The 17,508-nt window shown below is 43.0% G+C and overlaps 1 protein-coding gene across 28 annotated transcripts in view; it reads left to right on the top strand.

Moving 5' to 3' along the window:
* Positions 1–17,508, top strand: part of macf1a (microtubule actin crosslinking factor 1a) — a 431,888-nt gene that overhangs the window by 372,387 nt on the left and 41,993 nt on the right. For 20 of the 28 annotated variants that reach the window (XM_034161160.1, XM_034161171.1, XM_034161161.1 and 17 more), the window contains 21 exons: positions 1,724–1,890; positions 2,573–2,732; positions 3,156–3,482; positions 3,901–3,985; positions 9,565–9,791; positions 10,261–10,467; positions 10,549–10,776; positions 10,904–11,122; positions 11,221–11,424; positions 11,989–11,997; positions 12,938–13,163; positions 13,536–13,762; positions 13,870–13,992; positions 14,083–14,184; positions 14,620–14,721; positions 14,905–15,078; positions 15,295–15,450; positions 15,598–15,795; positions 16,596–16,724; positions 16,964–17,146; positions 17,263–17,418. In XM_034161160.1, coding sequence (XP_034017051.1) covers positions 1,724–1,890; positions 2,573–2,732; positions 3,156–3,482; positions 3,901–3,985; positions 9,565–9,791; positions 10,261–10,467; positions 10,549–10,776; positions 10,904–11,122; positions 11,221–11,424; positions 11,989–11,997; positions 12,938–13,163; positions 13,536–13,762; positions 13,870–13,992; positions 14,083–14,184; positions 14,620–14,721; positions 14,905–15,078; positions 15,295–15,450; positions 15,598–15,795; positions 16,596–16,724; positions 16,964–17,146; positions 17,263–17,418 — 3,609 coding nt within the window. The remainder of the gene's footprint in view (positions 1–1,723; positions 1,891–2,572; positions 2,733–3,155; positions 3,483–3,900; positions 3,986–9,564; positions 9,792–10,260; positions 10,468–10,548; positions 10,777–10,903; positions 11,123–11,220; positions 11,425–11,988; positions 11,998–12,937; positions 13,164–13,535; positions 13,763–13,869; positions 13,993–14,082; positions 14,185–14,619; positions 14,722–14,904; positions 15,079–15,294; positions 15,451–15,597; positions 15,796–16,595; positions 16,725–16,963; positions 17,147–17,262; positions 17,419–17,508) is intronic. The other 8 variants (XM_034161172.1, XM_034161173.1, XM_034161147.1 and 5 more) reach the window with 3 other exon arrangements.

The raw sequence follows: 17,508 nt of genomic DNA on the forward strand, positions 1-17,508 counted from the left end.
TATTAAAAACTCTGTGTCAGTCCTCAGCCCACTCTCCATGTGCAAGAAGCCAGCAAACACAATCCATGGACCCGTGTCAAAAAAGCAAGAATATACAGAGATACATAGAGAACAGAGTTTATCTCAGTAAGCCTGACCGAGGCTGACGCGTGTGTGCCCCCTCGCTCGGTCACATATTTTTCCTTGCTTCCTCCAGCAGCAGTTTTTTTCTTTTTTTTTTACTTTTTTGTTTGTTTGTTTGTTAGTTCTGCCATGACTATGAACATGTAAAAAATAAAGCCTCCGTTGGCTTGTTCTTGTAGCTGGTAGCTCACCAGTGTGTCCATAGGGTGCTGTGTATGTGCTGCAGTGCCATAAAGCAGTTTGTTTATCATGAGACCTGAGACTTGTCCAAAGGACATGGGATCGGCAACCCTAAAATTGGAAGGCTGGTTTTCTGCTATGAAAGACCTGGTGCAGGAGCGGAGGCCCCATTCTCCACAAAACAAGTCATTCAGTGATTTCAATTTCTCCCAAACTCAAAAGGAAAAATGTTGCATAGTTCTTCTTTTAATAGCATTTTTAAATAAAATATTTTATATATTAAATCCACTTCATTAATTAATTGCTAATATTTAGGTTTTATTTCCTGCAGCTACACACAGAAAACATTTGATCTCTCTCACACTGATCAGTCAGTTGAGTCTGCCAGTTGCATTGTTTGCAGAAACACATTTTTTTTCCTGTTTATCCAGCAGACGTCCTGTGTTTGTGCATGATTTAGGCTCCGCCTTCTCACATGAAGAAAGTCACATTCATGGAAGTTTATCGTGTACATGTAATAAATTAATTGGTTATTCTGTACAATGTCAGGAAACGGCTCAGATCTTCCACCAGATCTTCACAGGGTGGTTATAGGTATAATAAGGTGACTCTGTTATATCATCTGAGACCAACTAATTTGCAATTTAATGTGGTCAAATTTTGTGTTTTCTCTGTATCATCACTGAATTTGTTGGGTAGTACACTTGCATCCAAATGAGAAGGTCTGCAGTTCAAGGCACCTGCACCCATCCTCATGGCCCATCTGCGTCACGAGGGACATCATCTGTAAAACTTGTGCCACATCAGCATGTCGATCCATGACAGACCCACTACAGAGGTCCTGAGTAAAAATGGGAGAAGTCCAAAGCCATAAATACGCAATTTCTTGACAGACATGATTCTCGACTCGTAATGATGCAACTGTGTAGAACTTCAAAGACAAAAGTATACCATGGCATACTTACGATGCCGCTGAGGGTGTGCGCTCATAACATCTCTCAGAAGATGGAATTTGCTGCAGAAGTTTCTTATTAAGGAACAGTAACACAATGAAGAACACAAAGTGCTGACTGCAAGATGAAGCATCTGTTTAGTGTTGAGGGTGACACTTTGAACTGCCCACTCAATCGCTTCATTACTTCAAGCCTTATTTAACAGCTCTTTGGAAACTGCTGACATCTACTGGTCAAATAATGTATAGCACACTGACATTACAAGCTGGAGGCCACATAGCCGAAAAGATTTTTGGACAAGTAACGGCAGCCAATATTTTATTTGTTACTGTTTGTTAAACTGTTTGATTTTTTTTTTTTTTTTTTTTTTGCCCTCATATTAACAGGAAACACATTTATGGCATAAATTTAATTGAGCAATAGAATGTCATACTGGTTTTTATTTTTTGTTTTTTCCTCTCCTCCAGCTGCTCCAGAGGTTGTTGGACGACCGCAGGCCGACTGTGGAAATGATCAAAGCTGAAGGTGAGAGGATCGCAGCCACAGCAGATGTTCAGGACCAAGAGAAGATCCAGACCCAGCTGCAGAGTCTTGCAGAGAGGTGGACTAACCTGCTGGGCAAGGCCTCTGCCAGGTGAGTCCCAGAACCATCTGCTCTATGATCTTTGACCTCTGAAAGAAATTGAAAAGATTTTTCTCCTTGAACTCGATGTACAGATCATCGTGTCGACTCTCTCTCTCTGTGTGTGTGTGTGTGTGTGTGTGTGTGTGTGTGTGTGTGTGTGTGTGTGTGTGTGTGTGTGTGTGTGTGTGTGTGTGTGTGTGTGTGTAAAAATACATGGATGACACAAGAAAGTTGAAACACTTATTTCCATTATGGTCCATTTAAAAATCAAATAACAAAATACAAGTAATAATAAAATAATACAATAATACTGATAATAATAATAGCACGTATATAATAGAACCTAAACAATTTATAAAATGCTAAGACCGTAAATTAACATAAAAAATACATAATTAACAGGAAATTAAAGGGTTGAGTTCTTCTAAAAACTGTTGAGGTCTAAAGTTCTAAAAACATTGGGTTCACACATCATTCCAACTCATCATAGAAACTTTGCATAATGTTTTACCACTCTTGAAAAATGTCAGCTACCTATTTTCTAAACACTACCCAATCTAGAGCCCGCGGATCCCCACAGGCAGTGCTCTAGTTGAAGCTTAATACCAAATTTGAAAAAGTAATAAAATACCAGGAACAGTGCCCCCTGTCTTCATTCTGTGTCTGATGTGTTATCTGTCACGTCCCTCAGGCAGACACAGTTAGAGGAGCTGCAGGTTTTGGCTCTACAGTTCCATGAAGCTCTGGAGCCATTGGCAGAATGGCTTAGTGCCACAGAGAGACGCCTGAGCTCCGCCGAGCCCATGGGAACCCAGGCAGCCAAGATCAACCAGCAGATCATCAAGCACAAGGTACTGTTTGCTTATGGAAATGTTATGGGTTTGATATTGCAGTGAGGAAGCTGACTCCCTGGGGGATTTATTTTTTTCCTCAACTTGATAACAAAAAGTAAAACATTTCAGATGCACCCTCCCAACCCTTGAAAGCCTCCAGTGAGGTCATAATTACATTCACAGTAAATGAGGCAAAACATAAAGCGGTTGCTTCCACCCAAACATCATCTTCAGGTTAATTTCTTATTTTACCCATGTCAAGTTTTTCATTTTTGTTTCAGTTGTCATTTTGTCACATTAATTTTTTCACTCGTTTTTGTTGATGATGATATAATTTTTCTTTAATGTGTCATCATTTGCATTATTATGTTTTGTTTTTATCCATCTGTTGTTTTTCTTTTCCATTCTCCTCTCACACACACACACACACAATCCTCGCAGGCCATCCAAGAGGACGTGTCCTCACGAGCAGCCGAGGTTGATATTCTTGAGTCCCTCGGCCAGTCCCTGACACCGCTCAGCTGTGTGGCCGACCGCAGCTGGCTAAGCGAGCGTGTGGAAGTGGTGCGATCGGGTCACTCCGAGCTGGTTGATTGGTGCTCGCGGCGGGCGGGCATGCTGGAGCAGGCGCTGGCTAATGCCCAGCTGTTCGGAGAGGAGGAGGTGGAGGTGTTGAACTGGCTGGCAGAGGTGGCTCAGAGGTTGGCTCAGGTCTCTGTCCAGAGCTACCAGCCACAGCTGCTGGCCGAGGAGCACAAGCACGCATCGGTACGACTTTACAAAGTCTGAAAAGAAACATTTCCTTCCAGAGCGCAAGTACAGAACTTTAAGAAAAGCACTGTATGTATGTCACCATGTTTTTAAACATATTGCATTCACATAATTTACTCACAAACATCAGTAAGTTTTTTCATATATATATATATATATATATATATATATATATATAAATATAAAGCTCCTTATAATACAATTTTATTGTGGCCACTATGGCGGTAAGCATGCGTTTTGATTGTTAGTAAGATTACTCTAAAAATAATTATCCAAATTACCAAAAAATACATCTAGGCCTGGAAATCCAATTTTTTCTTGTTTTTGTGCACTGTAGTCTTTGAATTTTATTTGATCACGTAAGTTATCTTATAACTGTTGACTGTTTCACTCTTAATCTCCCCCCCCCCCCCAGTCTTTAAATGAGGAGATTTTGAGCAGAAAGAAGACTATAGACCAGGCAATCAAGAACGGACAAGCTTTACTCAAACAGACGACAGGTAACCTCACGCCTCCAAAATACTCCAAAAACATTTTCATCCAAACCCTACTTCCTGTCAATACATCACCTTTAAAACAGCCGAACAAGCACAATGCAAAAGTGTGTTTTCAGACATTATTCTAATCTATAGTATAAGAGCCAAGTGGCCTCTGTGTGCATGCGTGTGGCTTTGATCACAGAGAAACTAGGGAGAGCTGACATTTGCCGTTTTGTATGCTGCAATGCACCATGGGAGTTTGGGGTTTTAAATGTTGTTGTAGTTCATGTTAGTTTTACAGTGTTGTTAGTAGGGCTGGGTAACGATTCAGATTTCAAGAATCAATTTGATTCCTATTCAGATTCAGAATAGATTATTTTGATCCGATCCGAAATCTGTTTGGGTTAGTGTTATTAAAACTGTTTTTTGAGCCGTTACCTGATTGTCTAGTTATGCAACATATTGATACTACTTCACAAAATTTGGCCCTCAAAATGCAGGCAATAGTGTTTCAGTGAGTTATAAATTAAAAAATTTTCAGGGGGGAAATGGTCCCGGTCTCCACTACAAAACTCGTGCCTGCAGCATTCACTGTGTGACACACTGCAGGAGAACTTAGTTTTCTCCTGCAGCAGGAGAATGCGGCTATGGGGAAAGTTTTAAGTTCTTCTGTAGCAGGAGAATGTGGCTATGGTAAAAGTTCTCCCACAGTCCACACCAGAGAACCTTTGTGCGCTGTCCCACGGAAATGGCAGGTTATGAAGAACCAAAACAAAACTACTGTGTGACTTAAACAGCGGACAATTCTCTTTTGTTGCCGCATCAACAGGCAGTTTGAGCAACGGACAAAAAATGTGTCTGAGGTGAATAAGTAATTGAAAATAATGTGTGATGGTGCTCTGCTGAAGTTTATCAGCTAAATTAGCTTTAAGCTGCAGGACGTTGAATCAATCCTGTCCAGCTGAGTGAACGTATTCGCAATTGTTCAACCTATTTCATTTTTTTACCAAATAAAGCTACACAGTTTTAATAGTCACTGCCATAACTACAAAGAAAGTCTCAAGTTTAAATAACTTAGAATTATTTACTTAAAGTTTTTAACTATAATGTAAGAAACATTTTTTAACTTCAAAATGTACAATAATCAGGGCTTAATCTTGAAGTAAAAACACTTTTTTTTAAAAGGATTTTAAGATAGCCAACAATTTGAAAACAGAGATTATCAATAGCTCCAAAGCTTCTGTCAAAACTACGAAAACTCGGAAGTGAGTGACAAGTTGATGTATCAGTGTGCCATAAATTACTCATTTTGTTCCATTTGAATTGATAGAGAATTAATATTTTTGAGTTCTTTGAATTGTCATTGTACTTTTACGAACCACAATGTATATTTTTTTGGATTAAAGGCTGGTAGTACAATACAAGCTGTGTGAAAAGACTGAGGTAGAAAAATTGACCTGACCCAACAAAAAAAATTACATTTTTTTGGAGATATTTCTGGTGGGTAAATAGACCTGGAAATGCACCAGAATGCATCTGAAATTTCAAATTTTTCTGGTGGAGAACTCCCAGAAACTTTGTGTGCATGTTATCTCAGATAAGATAATTATAGTGGGCGATTTTAACATCCACACAGATGCTGAGAATGACAGCCTCAACACTGCATTTAATTTATTATTAGACTCTATTGGCTTGCTCAAAAGTAAATGAGTCCACCACCACTTTAATCATATCTTAGATCTTGTTCTGACTTATGGTATGGAAATAGAAGACTTAACAGTATTCCCTGAAAACTCTCTTCTGTCTGATCATTTCTTAATAACATTTACATGGTCAAGGAAGCCCTACCATTATTTAATGCTTCGATCTTAAATATGATCAATCTATCTTTGTTAGTTGGCTATGTGCCACAGGCTTTTAAGGTGGCAGTAATTAAACCATTACTTAAAAGTCATCACTTGACCCAGCTATCTTAGCTAATTATAGGCCAATCTCAACCTTCCTTTTCTCTCAAAAATTCTTGAAAGGGTAGTTGTAAAACAGCTAACTGATCATCTGCAGAGGAATGGTCTATTTGAAGAGTTTCAGTCCAGGTTTTAGAATTCATCATAGTACAGAAACAGCATTAGTGAAGGTTACAAATGATCTTCTTATGGCCTCGGACAGTGGACCTCATCTCTGTGCTTGTTCTGTTAGACCTCAGTGCTGCTTTTGATACTGTTGACCATAAATTTTATTACAGAGATTAGAGCATGCCATAGATATTAAGGCACTGCGCTGCGGTGGTTTGAATCATATTTGTCTAATAGATTACAATTGTTCATGTAAATGGGGAATCTTCTTCACAGACTAAAGTTAATTATGGAGTTCCACAAGGTTCTGTGCTAGGACCAATTTTATTCACTTTATACATGCTTCCCTTAGGCAGTATTATTAGACGGTATTGCTTAAATTTTCATTGTTATGCAGATGATACCCAGCTTATCTATCCATGAAGCCAGAGGACACACACCAATTAGCTAAACTGCAGGATTGTCTTACAGACATAAAGACATGGATGACCTCTAATTTCCTGCTTTAAACTCAGATAAAACTGAAGTTATTGTACTTGGCCCCACAAATCTTAGAAACATGGTGTCTAACCAGATCCTTACTCTGGATGGCATTACCCTGACCTCTAGTAATACTGTGAGAAATCTTGAGAGTCATTTTTGATCAGGATATGTCATTCAAAGCGCATATTAAACAAATATCTAGGACTGCTTTTTTGCATTTACGCAATATCTCTAAAATCAGAAAGGTCTTGTCTAAAAACTAATTCATGCATTTATTTCCTCTAGGCTGGACTATTGTAATTCATTATTATCAGGTTGTCCTAAAAGTTCCCTAAAAAGCCTTCAGTTAATTCAAAATGCTGCAGCTAGAGTACTGACAGGGGACTAGAAGGAGAGAGCATATCTCACCCATATTGGCCTCTCTTCATTGGCTTCCTGTTAATTCTAGAATAGAATTTAAAATTCTTCTTCTGACTTATAAGGTTTTGAATAATCAGGTCCCATCTTATCTTAGGGACCTCGTAGTACCATATCACCCCAATAGAGCGCTTCGCTCTCAGACTGCAGGCTTACTTGTAGTTCCTAGGGTTTGTAAGAGTAGAAATGGGAGGCGAGCCTTCAGCTTTCAGGCTCCTCTCCTGTGGAACCAGCTCCCAATTCAGATCAGGGAGACAGACACCCTCTCTACTTTTAAGATTAGGCTTAAAACTTTCCTTTTTGCTAAAGCTTATAGTTAGGGCTGGATCAGGTGACCCTGAACCATCCCTTAGTTATGCTGCTATAGACGTAGACTGCTGGGGGTTCCCATGATGCACTGTTTCTTTCTCTTTTTGCTCTGTATGCCACCACTCTGCATTTATCATTAGTGATCGATCTCTGCTCCCCTCCACAGCATGTCTTTTTCCTGGTTCTCTCCCTCAGCCCCAACCAGTCCCAGCAGAAGACTTGCCCCTCCCTGAGCCTGGTTCTGCTGGAGGTTTCTTCCTGTTAAAAGGGAGTTTTTCCTTCCCACTGTAGCCAAGTGCTTGCTCACAGGGGGTCGTTTTGACCGTTGGGGTTTTACATAATTATTGTATGGCCTTGCCTTACAATATAAAGTGCCTTGGGGCAACTGTTTGTTGTGATTTGGCGCTATATAAAAAAATTGATTGATTGATTGATTGATGTTCCTACCCATGAGGTTACCAAAGTTTGTTTGAGGCCTTCCAATCAGATTTCAAACATGGTGGCAATCATGAAAATCTCATATTTGTCATTTGTCAGCCATTTATCCAGCAAGTGAGCTTAAAGCAAGCCTAAAAACATATCCGACAGATTTTGCAACATTTTCAACTTTGACCTTGATATGACCCCTAGACTGTGATCACGCCCACTTTTCCAGTAACCACTAAACCAATGAAGCTGAAACTTGGTGTGCGCGTTCCACTCAGTTATGGTGTGCTGAAAACAAAGATGTGAGGTATACGAGGTCTCTTAGATAATAAACCGACCCTTTTATTTTTTTTTTTTAACTATATGGATTTGAATGACATGCGATTACACCAATCATGCTTGAACCCTCGTGCGCATGCGTGAGTTTTTCACGCGTGTCGGTGACGTCATTTCCCTGTGGGCAGGCCTTGAGTGAGATGTGGTCCCGCCCTCTCGGCTGAATTCCTTTGTTTCACACGCGGCTCGAGACGGCGCGCGTTGCTTTATCAAAATTTTTTCTGGACCTGTGAGGAATATCCGAGTGGACACTATTCGAGAAATTAAGCTGGTTTTCTGTGAAAGTTTAACGGCTGATGAGAGATTATGGGGTGTTTCTGTCGGTGTAAGGACTTCCCACGGAGCGGGACGTCGCGCAGCGCTCCCAGGCGACGTTGTCTGGCTGTTTCGAGCTGAAATCATCCTAATTTAAGGTTCTGTTGACCCAGGACGTCGTGAGAGAACAGAGAAGATTCAGAAGAGGCCGGCATGAGGAGTTTATGTGGACATTCCACTGTTAAAAGGTCATTTTGTAATGAAAGAACGTGCGCGCAAATTCGCCGAGTCATTTCCGTGACGACTCGGCAAATCTGTGTGCGCCGCGACAGGAAAAACACCTCCGTGTTGAAAACCATTTGTAAAATTCAGGCGGCTTTTGATGGCTTTCAACAAGTGAGTAACTGAGAAATTGTTTAACAGCTTGGGCATGTTCCAACTTGCCCGTTAAGATTTCCAACGGAGGTGTTTTTCCTGTCGTGACCCCCCGCGGTCGGGTCCAGCCCGACATGCGACTCTGCCCGCACGTTCTTTCATTACAAAATATCCGAATAAACTCCTCATGCCGACTTCTTCTGAAAGTTCTCTGTTCTCTGACGACTTACTGCGTCAACAGAGCCTGAATGTGGAAGTTTTCAACTTGAAACGGTGAGACGCTGCCGCCTCAAAGCGCAGATCGCCGTCAGGCGCCGTGGACCGTCCTTAAAGCGACACTACCAGACCAAAATCTCTCATCAGCTGTTAAAATTTTTACCGAAAACCAGCTGAATTTATTGAATGGTGTCCACTCAGTTGTGCCTTACAGTTTTGAAAAAATTTTTATCAAACAAAGCAGCAGTCTCTGAGCCATTCCCAAACAATGAAAAAAATCGACGAGCGTGTGGACGACTCCTCACTCAAAGACTGCCCACAGGCGAATGACGTAACCGACAGGCGTGAAAAAACTCTCGCATGCCCACGAGGGTTCAAGCATGTCTGATGTAATCACACGTGATTCAAATCCATATGGTTTTTGAAAAAATAATAAGGTCGGATACTTTTCTGATAGACCTCGTATTTGGACCTCAGGTCCCAGATTTTGCATCCCTGATTCATATGGTTAAACCAGGGAATGCATTTGTAATTTTGTGAATTTTATGAAATTATGAGGTTTTAGACTTGGTTTTCCTCATTTTTATGACGTATTAAATTAAGCCGGGTATCTTAAAATGTCATCCTGTCAGTTCGTTTCACTGATGGCCCTCATTAGAGACAGACATGATGCGTGTCTGTGCCTCCTAAACCCCTGTTTCCACCTGTCAGGTGAGGAGGTTCTCCTGATCCAGGAGAAGCTCGATGGCATCAAGTCTCGCTACACGGACATAACGGCCAGCAGCAGCAAGGCTCTCCGCATGCTGGAACAAGCCCTACAGCTGTCTACACGATTTGCCAGCGCCTACGACGACCTGAACCAGTGGCTGGACGGCGTTGAAGCTGAGATCAACCATACGGAGCCCGACACGACACCGGCCTACCAGGAAAGACAAAAGGTATGTGAGCAGCCTGAGCCAGCTGTAGCAATTACAAAATGCTCGGTACAGCAATTAAAAGCCAGTATTTGAATCGCTTGTGCTTTATGCAAGAAAAATGCACTGAGGAATACTACAAGCAATCGTTTGTATTTGAAAAAATAATTTTAAGACTATACCTGTCTCTAATAATATTTTGCAGCTAATCCACTATCAGCCTACCCACAAGTGTGTTACCATAGAAACAATGAGATCACTAAGCTGTCAGATGAGTTAATAATCTCTTATTATTAAACAGTGTTCAGTGTTAAACTAAGCTTCGAGTGTTCTGTCAACAGGTTTCTGAATGAAATTTAATGGAACTTAAATTTCGTGCTTTGTTAAAGCAGTGTTTCACTTCTGAGCCTGACATCATTCGAGGGACGTTAACCCTCTAAGTCTTCAGCATTGTAACCCTTTTGGTGATTATCAGTTCATCTGCATTTTGCAGGAGCTGAAGAAAGTGTCTGCAGAGAAACGTCTGGTGTTGGATACGGTGAACGAGGTCGGCAGCGCCCTGCTGGACCTGGTGCCGTGGCGGGCCCGCGATGGCCTTGACCGCCTGGTTGCAGATTCAAACCAGCGCTACAGACAAGCTGACGAAACAATCAGTCAACGGGTACAACTGGTACAGGCTGCCATCCAGAGGTCACAGCAGGTACAGCAGGGGTTCTACCCTTTTGTAGTCGAGGACCTCGTGAGTTAGATCCTATTAAACGTGAGTGTCTCTTCTTGTCAGTACGAGGAGGCTGTGGATGCTGAGCTGGCCTGGGTGGGAGAGACGGAGCGTAAGTTGGCGTCTTTGGGACCCCTGAGCTTAGAGCCTGACGTGACGGTGGCCCAGCTGCAGGTGCAGCGGGCATTCAACATCGACATCATCCGGCACAAAGACACTGTGGATCAGCTACTCGGCACCAGAGACGAAATCTTGGAGACCTGCAGCGATGCCCAAAAGGATGCACTGATGGTAAGTCACTGAAAGGAGGAGGAGCTAAATGTAGATTTATTGGGAAAAGTGTGTCCTGCATTGTCGATGTTCAGTGTAGGATGGGAAGTACAGCATTAAATACTTTGTGGCTGTTCCTGTTCTTCAGGTAAAAACCGATTCCCTGAGTTCTCGTTACGACTCTGTGAGCCAGAGTCACAGCGAGCGCTTCTCAGCCCTGGAGCAGGCCCAGGTTCTGGTGGCTCGGTTCTGGGAGACCTACGAAGAACTGGATCCATGGCTGGGCGAGACTGAGGCTCTGATCACCAAACTTCCTCCACCAGCCATCGACTCAGATGCACTGCGGTTACAGCAGGACCAGATGAGGGTGAGATTTGCTCCTTTTTCTCTTTTTCATACTGTTGTCACGGCGACTGTATTCTTCAGCTTCTTCTTCTGTAATTCTCCTCTGCGTTGACCCACTAGCTGCTCAGAGAGTCCATCGCGGAGCACAAACCTCACATCGACAAGCTGCTGAAGATCGGACCGCAGCTGGCTGAGCTGAGCATGCAGGAGGGCGCCACGGTGACACAGCGCTACACCGAGGCAGAGCGACGCTACCTGGTCATCAAAGAGGAGGTCAAAGGTCGTGCTGCAGTCCTCGATGAGGCGGTGTCTCAGTCCACACAGGTACGTCTCAGAGGACACGTTTGGTTCGATGGTCTTTGGCATTTTGTAGATTAACTGTGTGGAAAAACCTTTGGCTCCATGTGCAGATAAGATGTTTATAAATCACTTGAGTTGTGTTCAGTTAGAGTGCTGCTGCAGACTAAACACAAAAATCTGAGGTGATGACTCAACCGCATGTGTTTTATGTGACAGTTTTTAAATTATGTTGTGTATGTTTTGAGATTTTATGAACGTAGTGAGTGTTTTAATCTCGACATTCAGACATTTCTCCCCCACATTATATTATTCAGTTCTTCCTTGTGCACCATATCATTAAATCACCGTCTGAACTGTTTGTATGTGCATGTTTTTGATTTAACTCATTGTTTTATTTCTCCACCCCATGTGTTACGCCTCCTCATCCACGCTGTTCACACGCTTCACTCCTCTTCACACTTCCTTCTTTCACCTCTCTCACCCTTTCATTTAACCCTCCTCACCCTGTCCTGGTCCTCGCACCTTCCCTCTCCTCGTTCATTGTGGATATGCTGTGTGTGTTGCATCATGGTCACTGCAATCACCAAGCTGGTTGAGGTAAGACTCCTGATTGACCACAGAACTAAACAGGCCCTCAAGCAGAGTTTTGGTTTAACTAATTACTATCAAAAGGAAATCTTCCCAAACTGACTGAATTCTAAATGTCTTAAATTGGATAATTAAATACACAGTTAAAAAAGTCATATCTTTAAGTACATGTGAATCAGAGCTTTTTCATTCACTGGATCAGGGGGTCATGACCCCACCGCTGGAGCTCACCTGCTCTGCATGTTCTCCAGCTCTCCCTGCTCTACCGACTCAGCTGTGCTTATCCAATCAGGAGCAAGCAGACACCAGACCTGACTAATCATCTGTGGTTGCAGCAAGTACACATGGAAAACCTGCAGGTCAGGCAGGTGACCTCCAGGAGCAGGGTCATGATCCCTGATCTAAATATTATTCCAAACAAATGTTTCTGCCTGAGTGTCTATAATTACAGAATAAATCCCCCAAAAAAGTACTGTAGTTTTTATGTATTTTTGAAGATGTGGCTGAAGCTCAATCTGAAACTTAAGTTTTGTGAGTGTTTCTGGTCCTGAAAACTTATCAGTGGTCCATCTGCATCTTAGAATCCCTTTTTAAAAAAATTCTTCAGACTAGGTACCTTTAGGTACCTTTCTGTATTACGAACAGTCAAATTGGTCCGCAGTTAAATGTTAAACTCATTTTTGTCCTACACCGCCCCCCCACCCTTTCCCAAATCTGAAAATATTCTGTGAAATTCATTATAAATCTGGTACTGGGATTTTCATTAATCCCCCTTAAAGCTGAAAGTCAGCGCTACCAGCAATCCCTGATTGGTTCATTTAACTGTCCAAATACTTACGGACCTGACTGCAGAATCTCTGTATTTTGGTGCTTTCCAAATGTCAACCAGCTGTCACACATAGTTTGTATTTTTCTTCATTACTCTTGCTGCCTGACTCTTCTTCCATAGTTTCATGACAAGATGGATCCTCTGTTGGAGACCCTGGAGGGGGCGGTTCAGCGGCTGCGGCAGCCACCCCCTGTGGCGGCTGAGGTGGAAAAGATCAGGGAACAGCTGGCAGAGCATCGAGCTCAGGGACTGGAACTGGACAAACTGCTGCCATCCTTCTCTGCCCTCTGTGCGCGAGGGGAGGAGCTCATCAGCCGAGCTGCCCACGACGACCCAGCGGCTCAGGGTGAGCAGCCGGGAACTTCCCGGGGTACTTTGTTGACTTCATGAACGAGTGGCTCCTGCTCCTGATTTTCATCATACATGGACATGTCCAGACAGGTTCAACAGGCGTTACATAAACAAAGCATGCTTCTTAGCTTGATTAAACAAATCTTTGCTTGTGGAGCCATACTCGAGTTTCTGTTCCTTAACGCCACCACATAAAAACACAACACACGCATGTTTCTTACCCTCCAAACGTTCTGCTTTTCATACCCTTCTCACAATCAATAGACTGAACTGGAATTATGAAAGACTTGATTATCTACAGCACCAGACATATTAACAAGTTTCCCTGTTTGGGCCACGCGATCCTAAACCTGCTCTCCGCCTCCAGCTGTTCGTTCCCGCCTCCTGCGTCTACGTTCCCTGTGGGAAGAGATCCGACAGCGGGCAGAGGAGAGAGAGGGGAAGCTAAACGACGTCTTGGACCTGGCTGGGAAGTTCTGGGCCGACGTGGTGGCGCTGTTGAGCACCTTGAGGGATTCTCAAGACATCGTGAAGGAGCTGGAGGATCCCGGGGTGGACCCCTCGCTTATTAAGCAGCAGATTGAGGCTGCTGAGGTAAGATGGGAAAGAATAAATGAGCAGGGGAAGATTCACATTTGATATATGATGAATGAGAGACAGGAAGCTGGGTGAGCAAACCATGTGGTTAATATCTTCAAAAGGCGATCAAAGCGGAGACTGATGGTCTGAGAGAAGAGCTGGAGTTTGTAAGAACCCTTGGGGCTGACCTGATCTTTGCTTGTGGAGAAACTGAGAAACCTGAAGTCAAAAAGACCATTGATGAGGTGAGAAATTAAGACCGTGTGCAGAAGAACATCGCCTGTGTTTCTGGGATGAAGAATACCAACCATTCTTTTGTCTCCTCTACCATTTAGATGAATGCTGCATGGGAGGGGCTGAACAGGACATGGCGGGAGAGGATGGAGCGACTGGAGGAGGCCATGACTGCCTCTGTGCAGTATCAGGATGCACTGCAGGTTTGTCAGCCACAGTTAACGTTTAAGGCTTTTTCCACCAACAGGGAACCAGCTCTGTTCTGGGTCATGAATCAAATTTTTAACAAAACAGGTTCTTAACCTGAAAATTTGGTTTGTAGCTAGAAAAAAAAAGTTGGTTCTTACTGTTGCTTTGATGACATGCTTGGTTACTGTGGTTCCAATCAAAAGAGCTGCTTTAGGAGATGACACCAAGATTCAACTAACTCTAAGTCAAGAATCAGTTTTGTGTTGGTGGAAACAGTCTGTAAGAGCAGGAGCGATGTTATCTCGTGACTAACTTGTCACATAGTCAATGCTAAAGAAAGTAAGTGAGGTTGTATTTTGCACAAAGTTGACCATGCAGTGTCAGAGTAGTATAAGTAGTAATTTTTTTCCTGTTGGTATTTGTTGATCTGTTCTTTTCCTCTCTTCCAGACCATGTTTGACTACCTGGACAATGCAGTCATCAAACTGTGTGAAATGTCCACTGTGGGAACTGACCTGGGAACAGTCAAACAGCAGATTGAGGAACTCAAGGTTGTACAATAGTTCCAGTTTTCACTGTTCATTGTTTTTCTCTCATCTCAGAGATTATCCCAAACAAGACATTTTAGACACTTTATTGAGAATCTCGCAAGAAACTGAAGTCAAAGAAATTTATAAAATGTTTAGAATTTTTGTTGCTAATCCATTTAAATTGATTTTGTTTTTCCTGAGCAGCAATACAAGGTGGACGTCTATCAGCAGCAGATTGACATGGAGAAGCTCTGCCACCAAGGGGAGCTGTTGCTAAAGAAGGTATCGGACCAGGCGGACAGGGATATGATCCAGGAGCCACTGACGGAGCTCAGACACCTCTGGGACAATCTTGGAGATAAAATCACACATAGACAGGTAAAATGCAGCGAGGCGTTGTCATAGCGAGGCACCAGTTTCTCTGTAGCAGCTTCCTGAAAGTGAAATGTTCCAGGGCTCAGTGTTTCCTATCTGATCCCAGTCCTCTGGCTCCCCTGGGAAGCCGGCAGATGTGTGAGAGACACTTGTCATTACTGCAAAAAAAGTTTGCATTCCTGTTTTGAAATCCAAATTTCTGCTTGTCTTGCACTGCAGCACAAGTTGGAGGCTGCCCTGCTGGCTCTGGGTCAGTTCCAGCACGCCCTGTCGGAGCTGCAGGCATGGCTGAACCACACACACGCCACCCTGGACACACAGCGGCCCGTCAGCTCTGATCCTAAGGCCATTGAAATCGAGCTGGCTAAACACCATGTATGTTTCCATTCCTTCTGAGAACTTACCTGCAGAACGGGGAGCTTATTTTTAGTGACTTTTTTCACTCGTACATGAAACATCCTGAAATTTTAAAAAGCGAGCTCATTTGTCACCTGACACTTTATTTCCTTCCCTCGGTATCAGGTCTTGCGTAACGATGTGCTGTCCCATCATGCCACGGTGGAGACTGTGAATGGCGCTGGTGCCGAGTTGCTGGAGTCCTCTCCTGGTGATGAGGCCAGCCACCTGCGAGACCAGCTGGATCAACTCAACCAGAGCTGGCAGAGTCTGCTGCTCAAGACCCAGGACCGGCAGAAACTGCTGGAGGTGGCCCTGCAGCAGGTACCAGGACTCTTAATCCATTAAACCCCACAACCCGCCGATAGGTTTCAAAGCCCAGTCAACAAAATGGTACTGTTGATCATTACGGGAAACTTGAACAATAGGAGGAAAAATTAATAAACTGTTTTGCTCTATTTAGGTTTTGTTAAAAGCCAAACATTCTACACAACTGTGGGGCCTTGAAAAACTCTGCTGAAATGGTCACCTGACAAAAACTCAGTAAATCTTTGAAGGAAGTGCAGCAGAGAGAAATGGACAGAGTGCTTTGATGACAGTAATATAACAGAAAAAGAAACATACTTATAATATATCTATAGCATGTGGAGTTCCCGCCTTTTCCCCCCAGTATTTGTAACACTTGTGGATACTTGGAAAAATATTTTTGACATATCTAGTTTTTTCTTTTATGATTTATGATGTCCGATCTGTATTTTCCTGTGTAAATAGACATTTTTTTAGTTCTAGCCATTATTGTATTGTTTCCATAGAGGTGCAGGACTTGCAGGTTGAGTGAAAAATGAGTCCAATATGAGGGGGAACAAACAACAAATGGGAAGAATTTGGGGTTCAGAGCGCTAAAAAAATACTTATTTATTTAATTATTATTTTTTTGTTTGTGAATGTAAAACTGTCGAAACCTCAATTGCTGCTTTGATTGTACAGTTGGCATCAGTTTATTAGTTTGCTATCTTATATTGAATAACTTTCTTGGCAGCTAGCGGCGATGGCAATGGGCAGTTTTGTAAGTTGTTTCTTTATGTTAACATGTAAATAATTAAGGACTGCTTCTGGTTGTGCAGGCGGAGGGTTTCCATGGGGAATTGGAAGAGTTCCTCCAGTGGCTGAGGCGGACAGAGAGCCAGCTGTCTACTGTTAAACCAACAGGCGGTTTGCCTGAAACCGCCAGAGAGCAGCTCCAGCAGCACACGGTAACAGAATCACTTTACAAACAGCAAATCACTCAAATATCACTGCTTCTGTGTGGAAAACCCATTGGAGGTGGTGGAACTTGTCTTGCTACTTGGTGTCATTTACACCTGGCAGATGGGGACTATGAAAGTTTAAAAGCTTCCATTGTTCTGGTCCAACAGGTGAAACCCGGCATCCCTTGAACGACTTTGTCATTGTACCCACGTGTCTTTGAATCCATTCATTCTGTTGTCTCCAGGAACTTCAGGACCAGGTGACCCAGCGGGCCAACCAGTATAACCGTCTGCTGGATCAGGGAGAGTCCATGTTGCTGGCTCGCGGTGGGGAGGAAGCTGGTCCGGGTACGACTCAGACTCAGCAGAACCTGGCCATGCTGCAGAACAAGTGGGCCAGTCTTACCAGCAAGATGGATGACCGCAGGGTAAGGCACAGAGAAACTGTTTTATCTTCAAACTTACTGGGTTTTTGTTGTCTGTCAGAATCAGAGAATTAATGCCTCTGATGTCCTGTTTTCTAAATTTAATTTGTACTTTCCAGGCAAAGCTAGAGGAGGCAGTTTCCTTGGCAACAGGTTTCCAGACTTCTCTGCAGGACACCATCAACTGGCTGACTCAGGCTGAACAGACGCTGAACATGGCCCAACCCCCAAGTCTTATACTAGATACCGTCCTCTTCCAGATTGATGAGCACAAGGTACAGAACCTGACACTTACTAAAAATATTCTGTCTTTTCTTAGTGTGAAATTGGCATGAAAAATACTGTGGTGCTTTTTTTTTTTTTTT

The sequence above is a fragment of the Thalassophryne amazonica genome, chromosome 20, assembly GCF_902500255.1.
Source record: "Thalassophryne amazonica chromosome 20, fThaAma1.1, whole genome shotgun sequence".
NCBI classification, from domain to species: Eukaryota; Metazoa; Chordata; class Actinopteri; order Batrachoidiformes; family Batrachoididae; genus Thalassophryne; species Thalassophryne amazonica.